Raw genomic sequence first — 8,962 nt, 5'->3', positions numbered from 1 at the left:
TCGTACAAAAGGGACATGGCTGCAGCCTTCCCATGCCCATTTAGTCATATCTCAGTTCAAGACTTTTACATGTGGCACACAGTTACCTAACTGCAACCTCATCTTACAGCAGTTTCAGCCTCTCTGTTTCTAAAATGTCTACCATCTACACAGTCTCTGTACACAAGATAGTTACAGCCACTGGAAAAGTAAGAGCTACAAGGCGAAAGAAATATATTATACACCAACTGCTTTTATTTGATTTCAGAAACCGTTCACAAGATGGTAGAAAAAAAATAAAACCAAACTTACAACCACTTCTAATTTACTCTTCCATTGTTCCCAGTCAGCTCTAAACCCATTATGTGCAAAGCCCATTTACCATGCATCTAAGATAATAGATACAGGCTATGAAATTCTTTAGTCTACTTGTAGCAGCTTATGCAGGTGCAGCCAAATACCAAGCCTCAGGACAAATTGTACACAAACTTTACAATGTAGAGTTTGAATTTAAAAATGAAACTTAAAATCTACACAAAACTGGTAAAAATCAAGCACAGATACGAGGGCAAACTTAAAACCCATGTGAAAAGGAGTCTTGTCTTCCTTTCAAGTGCTTTATTCTGCTACACACTCAAAATGAAGATGTAAGCTTGTGGTTAGTTTAAATTACACTCTGTAGATACTATAGACCAATTTAAAAGTTACACATACAGCAATAGATGTCCATTGGTTCATCTGGATTACTTATACAATCCAGCTGGATTGTTGAAAACAAGTCAGGCAAAATTTGAAATAAAATCCTTGTGCAATTTTTTAGACAAACGTTTACTGATGGGCACACTGTACCCCAGGTCCATGATGGCTGCTTTCTTCATCAGAACTATCATTATAAGCTTCACGTCTCTGGCCACCACCTGAACCACGAGTGGTATCAAATTCCTGAAGATCTACCTCTTCTGCATCACCAATTACATTGGGAAATTCTGGTCTAGCTGGCAGAAGATCTTCAAGTTCCTGCCCCAAAAGAAGAATTGTATTCAGTACTGCATCTACAACTGCTAAAATAAAGCAGCCAATTTCCCACAACTTCAAGACTTCCCCTCAGTGCAGGTTTAGTTTAGAAGTCTAACATAATAAGTCAACATAAAACCTGAGGGGCATACTTATTTAGAAGTTCCCAAAGTATTTGTATCGACTGGAAGACACCACTTAAGGAAAACCCACAGCTTCACTTATCATCAACAAGAGGTGCAATCAGTAAATACAGCTGCCCTCTGAAAACTTATCACACAGCAGCAGGAAGATTATTCCTCCCGCCCTCATCTGCCTAACATCTGCACAGCTCTTAAAACACAGGTTCCACAAACCAACGTTCCAATGGGTATGTTCAAGTTATGTGTTGCCCATAAAAAATGGTAAAATAATTATACTTGAGTGTAAATTTAAGCACTGAAAGCAAGCATGTGAGGTACCCCACACGTAGTTTGCACACACTGTCAAATAAGACCACCGCATCTGTGCCTGAAATACTACTTACTGAAAGCTTTTCTGGGCTAATCCAGTTATTTTCGGGAAACTGAACATCAAATTTTATGTAAAGATCTCCCTTCTCAAAAGGATTGCGATACTGTGGCATTCCTTCACCTCTGACTACACGAACACAACCTGCAATTCAAAGAGAAGTAAGCAAGAGAGTGCTCTTCAGCATAACTCTTTCTCTATACAATTTTCTTCATTTCTCTAACCTCGGTTCACTTAACAGGACAAAAAGAATGGGATTAAGTTTTAAAGAATCACAAAAGCATAGTCGAAGAAGTCCTTATCAGGTCAAGCTTACCTGGTTCAATTACTTTTCCAGGAGGATATTTAACCACAATTTGACGTCCATCAAGGTGCTTAAATGTGAACTGAAATCCACACAGTGCTTCAACTAGTCCAATCTTGTGTGTCATATGCAAGTCATTCCCATCCCGCTGGAACACCTAAACCACAAAAATCCAGGGATGCATTTTCTAGTACCATAGTCATATCCCCATGAGAGTCATTATTTAGAATTATTATTTATTCTTAAAATTCAGCAGCAGAGCAACAGCCTTAGTACAAAGTTAACTTGATTCTGTTAATTCAAATAGCAAAGCATACTTGGAAATTTTCTGCCTGATCAAAGTGTCATCCAAGACAAGCCACACTACATAGTGTGAGGTAAGGTTCAAATCAAACAAGGAGGTAGGTACAACACCAGCACTCTCTTAACCCCAAGATCTTCCATACAAGCAATCTATGGACAAAACTTGTAACAGTTTGACACCACTTGCCCTTTACTGGACTACAAAATCCACGTCTTTATTTCGCAGCATTTAACTAGTTACTCATATCTGCTTCAACTAGCTTCATCTATAGCAGGGCTTTGATCAATTAGTACACAGCTGTCATAAGTGGTCTCTAAGCCGTATCACTCAGCCTTAATCAGAGTAAATCTAAGCTTTATCCACTGGCAGAAACATGACTCCCACCCTCAAGGGAAATTAATAACACTGAAAGCTTTACTAAAAGTCAGCCTAACTTAACTCAATATGACAAGTTATGGTATTTTTCAGAACTGTTAATATTGTAAAACTAGATGTAGTTCAGTAGAAGACTAAAACAGAAGTGGCATCCACCATCTGGAATCTGATGCCATCATGCACCTTTGACTGTTCTGTATGCTTACAGATTATTTCTCCCTTATCATAGCCTAAATCAACTGCGATGCCATATTTCAGCCCATATTACAGGAGAGAGAAGAGAGGAATGTGTAAAGAGCTACACAAAACTGATAGACAAATTAGCAGTCCTTAAAGCTGCTTTGAAAAGCTTACAAAGTACCTAATTTCCAGATAACAAGCATTATATACTTAATACGTGACTGGAACTTAAATTTGTACCCAATGCTTTGTCACAACCAAATTCCCCAACACCACCATTCTGTTCAACATTTTTTCCAGAGTATAACAGTTTCTTATTTCATCATAGTTATACCTGGCCTTTCTAAACAAAAGCATCAGAAAAAAGGAGAAAAAAAAAAAAAAGCAGCAGTCACCTCAACTCTGCCCTAAGGGAGTCTTAACACAGGAAAAGGTAATTTGCAGTACTTAATTCAGAAGCACTGTGTATATACTGCAGAATATAGTACGCATAAGCCTTAACAAACTAGTATAAAATAATCACGTTTCTTTGTTCAGTTAGGCAAATCAGTAACATCACCGTTGTGTGATATATTTCCAGAACCATAGCAGCAGAGACATAAAGGACCATCTGGGGATTTTAAAAGGAGTTCCCTGCCATGTCACAAGACACTGAAAACAAAGCAACACTTCACATTTTATTAGTGTCACAAGCAAAGCACATTGAAGTTAACATCCTGAATGGCTCTTCCCAGTGTCCACTGTGTCAAAGTCAGCCTGAGCTGATCTGAGAAAGCTACCTTTTATCAGCATGAGGAAGCACCAGAATCTGCATGCCCTCTGGCTATAGACTTGCAAAGTTTTCTGGTTCACAGTGAAAACCATGTTACTAGCTATAAACCTATTAAAGCCTATTCACCATCTCTCCCAGAGCTGCAACTATACTAATTACTTTAAAGGAACATCCATCTACATTAATATTGAGGACGAGGATAAAAGGCATTTAAAATACAAACTCAGAAGCATTACCTCATTCTCTTTTTCTTGGAGTAAGAGGACAATATCCCCTGGTTCCACACCTGGAGCCTGATCTGCTTCTCCACTGAATGTAATTCTTTGCCCATGCTTCATGCCTTTGTCTACATGGACTTCAAGTATTTTTACCTCTTTGATCACCTTCTTCCCTTCACATTTTTTACAGCGGTCTTTTTCATTAATTACTTCACCTAAAGAAAGACGAATTTTGAGTTTAGAGATTTCCACATAATTGCATCTGATTCTGAAAAGAAACTTTTAGAGTAGGCCAAGGAATTCATGCAACACAATTAGCGATTCAAATGTTTTATGAATTCCTCACAAGAGAAAAGCCAAACTCAATTTACCCTGTCTGGGAGAGGGGGAAGGAAAAAAAAAATGGGGTAGGGGGGAGGAAATACAAAGATACACTAAGTTTGAAAAGTGAGAGTGCTTTCGAGAAAAACAAAACAAGACTTTGTCTACTGCTTCTAGTATTCCTTAAGTCTTAATTTGACTCCAGTGTCCCTTACCACTCAACTTACTGATCTTAAAAAACAAATGCCTACTTTTCTGTTCATTGTTATGCTACAGGATGACAGCTATAGAAGAAAGGATGAAGCCAAAACCGAACTGAAGCACCTCCCTTCCCTTAAAAGTCACAATAAATGCCAAATTCTTTCAATTAATTTAGAAAGCTTAGTTCCACTCCTGTTAACAGTCAAAAAAGGATTATCAGGTTCTGTTCACCAACAGCCCCATTTTCCAGGATACCACCACCATGTACTACGGAGATGCAATCAACGAAGTAGAGAGTCTTGCATACAAAATGGGGGCAAGATACGTGGTCAAATCACAGTCTCATGCAAAAGCATTCCTATGGAAGGGATCTAACATTTTCTGACACATTGTAAAGTTGACTTTTATACTCTTAAACTGAATAGGTTTTCACACTGTCACCTCTAGGTGACAAAGGCAATTACTTTTTCCAAACTGAAGAATGACTACCAAAACGGCTTAAATTCTCTGTTCTACCTCATCTTTATTTTTCAAGTAAGCTATTGGCTTTGTACAGAGTACCCAAAATATTAGGCCACATGCACCCTACAGTTACAGTACACATCCAACACTGCTTTAAGTGCCAGAAGCAGATGCACTTGGCTTAAAACATTAAACCTGCCAGCTTAAATCACCTTCCTGTGAAACAAAGCAATACATTATGATGCAGCTGAAACTACTAAATATGCAGGTTAGTTATGGAAACCGTGAAAACAAGACAGTCAAAACCAGTATAATTTATGAGATGTTTTGACTACTCATAAAACACAACTCTAACATCTGAGTATTGTGAAAAGTAGAATCACCCACAATGTGGCAAATTGCAGATCTAAAAAGGAATTGCACAGAGTGCAGATCACGTGCTGAAGTAGTTCCCCAAACACAACCAATTCAGAAAAAACTATCTTCTTAATTTGAAGAAATTAAAATCCAACTTCAGGTTTCCATTTTCAAACTTAAACTTGTCCTTGGATGTTAGGAGACGGACAGTAAGTAATATTAACATCTAAGTGTTTTTAACCCTTACTGTTCAAGCTTCCAGGCTGCTTTTCAGTGTGTTAAAAACTGTAATTCTTGCTGTTGTTCCAAGTAAAATGATTTCTCTATGTTGACATCACACTGAGACCCAACTGATTAGATGGGAACAACAAGGTCCTGGATATATTCCTCCTGAGATTTAACCAGGAGGATGAATCCAAGTAAATGTATTTAGTAACACAGAATAGGTTGGCCTACCTTCTCCATTGCAGTGAGAACATACAGACTGCATCGGCTGAACCATTCCGGGAGCCAGCTGTCTGATCATGATACGTACACCTCTACCCCGGCAAGCATTACATTTCTGAACGGCTCCAGCCTTCCCTCCCTGCCTAGAATAGAAAGCACCAGTTGCATGAAAAGTATCTTCCCCCCCAGCCCAAAACATAGGACCAAAACCCCCTACATCAGTAGGTTAAACATGCCTAATAGCACTGCCAATTATAATTAGATTCTTTCCTCCCTGCTTCCCCCAAGAAGAAGCTCTTGAGTAATTCCAGTTCCATCAACAGTATCACTCAAGCTCAACAATTTTCTTGTTTGAGAGCAAGCTCCAGTGAGGCAAATACCAACAGAGGTCTGACATAGGAGACGCTTCATTACACTATATGAAAACAAAGCAATCAGAGAACTCAAAACAAACTTACCCATTACATGCACTACAAAGGACATTCTTGCTAAGTTGTAGTTTAGTTGTCTTGCCATTATACAGATCTTCTAAAGAGACTCTACAAAATAAAGCATTTCTCCTAGGTTATCATTTAACAATTTACTTTCCCCGTGTAGTAAGAATAGTTGCCTAAGAATAGTTGACAAATTTAAAGAAAAACAGATCTTCCTCATAAAAAAGACTGTATCTGCTATTAAAATAGGATTTTAAAGCACCATTTTAGCTTTCACAAGGAGTCATTATAAACTATTCCATACATATGAATATACACATGTAATTCTGAACATAGTTTCAGAAGAAACCAGATAGGATTGCTTGCGCTTCTCAATAGGATACCAGCTGATCTAGTATTTTGGGGTTTATTAGTCACAGTCGATCTTTTTTAATTTTTTCTACCAGGCAGGTTAAAAAACCACCCCTCTTAGACAGCCCTGACATTTATAGCATGCATACATAAGAATACATACAGACTACTTACTATTGTATTGGGCTTTCCACAAGAGAGTTTAGAGGGGAGGGCTAAGCATGTCCCCAGGGGCCTCAATTCTTTAGATCTGTTCATGTTTCAACTTTTTTTTAAGCTTTAGAATACACTATCAAACTCCAGTAACATTCATATATTGATAGAAGTTTATGAACCCATCCAGTATTTTTCTTAAATGGGTTTGTTAGTGGATTGAAATTTCAACTCCATGCATTGAGAAAAGGTTGCCTGGCATCCGTGTTTACAAACAACAATAAAACCAAAGCTAATTAATGACAGAGCATACAGTACTAGCTACTGAACTAAGCAAGCATGTGAAAGTTAACAGACTTTACCAAGCATGGTTTGCCAACCACAGAAAAGATAAAGCCTTACTCAGAAAGAACTTATAACCTGAGCAGCCAGCTAAAAAGCCAATCATGACTGAAAGCAGAGATCTACAAAACCCAATTAGATGTGATATTCAAACATGGCTCTAAAAAAACACCAACAACAAAAAACTCAAACCAAACCTGCCACACATGCTTTTCTATTAATTATGCAGTTACACTTCAGTTCCAGTTGGTACTATGCTATAAATGCAAGTCAACTTAACTCTTTCCAGAGCCTTAGTACCTCTGCTTTCCTAAGAATCCAGCTAATGAGTAATAGTTGATTGCTGAATACTTTTTTCAGATTACAATTTCTGAACATAATTAAGGAGAAAACCCAAGAAAATAATGCTAACAAAGTATATACAGACTAATAACCAAACAAAGTGTTAGGTATTCTGTAAGGTTAAGTAACTTAAGTTACTCAAGTTGACTGCCTTCTGGGCTACACACAACATGCAGGTCTGAAAAGTAGGTGTAGACCACAGATTATCTGAACTGAGAAGCGTATAAAGAATGTAACTAGGAGAGTCAAGTACTGATCAGGAAAGCTTGAAATTGCAAATTGCAGTATCAAGATACTCACTTGAGTGGATGCATCATATCTTCTCCTCTTCTTCTACCATTACGACTTCTACTCTGACCACCCATGAAATTGAACAATCCACCACCAAAGATATGGGAGAAAATATCGTCCATTCCACTGCTTCCACCACTACCTTCTCGAAGGCCCTGTTCTCCATATCTATCATATAACTCACGTTTCTCTGGATTTGACAATACTTCATAGGCAAAACTTATTTCTTTGAACTAGAAGAGAAACAGAGTCAAAACAGTGCATGATAATTCAGAACTTCAAGGGAGCATTTTACTGTTTCTTGACCAGCATGAACACCCATTTAGAAAGGTACAACAGAGCAGTTTTCTACCTTCATTCTAAAATGCAAAATTTAAAAGTCAAACTTGGGCTTATTGTGTTATCTCTTATTATAAATCACAACATTTTACGGCAAAACTTTGTTGACTTTGTCTTTACTGTGCCTAGCAAAGACAGTTTTCTTACAAACAACAAAAAAATCCAACCAGAAAAGAAAACCCACAAGTACACAATTTGGCAGCCAACAGGAAAAAAAACCAAACCAAACAGTTACACACTAATGGCAAAGACTTCAAAATGTTAGGCAATTAAACCACACTAACAGTTGTGCAACCTACTAAAATGCATGTTTGTCCTCAGACCAGATGAGTACCTTTTCACAGTCATCTCTGCTCGCCTCTAAGCAACCATTAGACATCAGTTCTGTTAGAGAATCAGCTGAGTCAACTTAATAGGGTTTTTTTAATTACTATTAGCATTACAAATCTAACTCAACCTCCCCACATATTTAATTTGTTTTATGGTGCAGCAGTTTCAAGAACCTCAACACATACAATCTTCCTTGTTGGAAAAACTTGGAAAACTGACTATCTTTTCCAAATACCTATGTAGATGCCAATGCCAACTGACATCATCTCAGCAGATGAAGACAGACAATTTCCCCTCAGCAACCAATTTGACTCAGCCAACTGCTGAATTTTTTCACAAGGTAGGCTGGTAGATTTTGACATTGGGAAGAAGTAAACAAGACTGCATTCCCCCTCACAGTTATTTTTTAAGAACTTGTAACACCACCTGTATTTGGTTCCTTGGATGCTATTGTAATAGCAAACATCAAGAGTTAAAAAAAAAAGTCTTACTTTGTCTCCTGCATTTGGATTCTTATCAGGATGGTATTCCTTGGCCAGCTTTCTGTATGCCTAGTTGAAAGAAGTAAAAAGTTAAATACTGATTAATCAGTACTTTTCTGACAGCTCAGTGGTGTCTTTGGGAATAAAGAAAATCCTATTAAAGCAAAGTGAGAAAATAAGTGTTTTGAAATCATTCATACATTGAAATGCTGACATCCATAAAAAATTCTGACATCCTTGTATGCATAAATTAGCTGCACCTGCATTTAAACACAACTACAGCACACAATAGCTAGAAGTAGTTTTTCTGCTTATCTTCGTTAACTTACAGGAAGAATCACATTGGACTTGCACGAAAATTACTTACTCTACAGAAGCTACTCAAAACCTACAACACAATTTAAGTTTCAACCCATTTGTCTCTCACCTCAATCACAGCAACACATTAACAACA

General features: G+C 37.7%; 1 protein-coding gene across 1 annotated transcript; it reads right to left on the bottom strand.

Moving 5' to 3' along the window:
- Window positions 1–212: 212 nt before the first annotated feature.
- On the bottom strand, window positions 213–8,585 carry DNAJA2 (DnaJ (Hsp40) homolog, subfamily A, member 2). Its single transcript, XM_010014739.1, has 8 exons — window positions 8,518–8,585; window positions 7,367–7,590; window positions 5,903–5,983; window positions 5,454–5,587; window positions 3,675–3,871; window positions 1,820–1,964; window positions 1,520–1,647; window positions 213–996 (listed from the first exon to the last, which is right to left on the bottom strand). Exons 2-8 carry the CDS (start codon window positions 7,477–7,479, stop codon window positions 808–810), a joined length of 987 nt encoding a protein of 328 aa, XP_010013041.1. The 5' UTR covers window positions 7,480–7,590; window positions 8,518–8,585; the 3' UTR covers window positions 213–807.
- Between the last annotated feature and the right edge of the window lie 377 nt (window positions 8,586–8,962).

This window comes from Nestor notabilis, unplaced genomic scaffold, assembly GCF_000696875.1.
Source record: "Nestor notabilis isolate BGI_N333 unplaced genomic scaffold, ASM69687v1 scaffold12995, whole genome shotgun sequence".
Classification (NCBI taxonomy): Eukaryota; Metazoa; Chordata; class Aves; order Psittaciformes; family Psittacidae; genus Nestor; species Nestor notabilis.
The sequence above is the reverse complement of the archived record's forward strand: the minus strand, read 5'-3'. Positions and strand labels throughout refer to the sequence as shown.

Excerpts from the sequence above, each read along its gene's own strand:
- DNAJA2 (XM_010014739.1), bottom strand. The coding sequence starts at position 7,479 with ATGGACGATATTTTCTCCCATATCTTTGGTGGTGGATTGTTCAATTTC. Across the intron at positions 5,588-5,902 it reads CTTTGTAGTGCATGTAATGG|GCAGGGAGGGAAGGCTGGAG; the intron begins GTAAGTTTGTTT and ends TTTCTATTCTAG. Across the intron at positions 3,872-5,453 it reads TTCTCACTGCAATGGAGAAG|GTGAAGTAATTAATGAAAAA; the intron begins GTAGGCCAACCT and ends GTCTTTCTTTAG.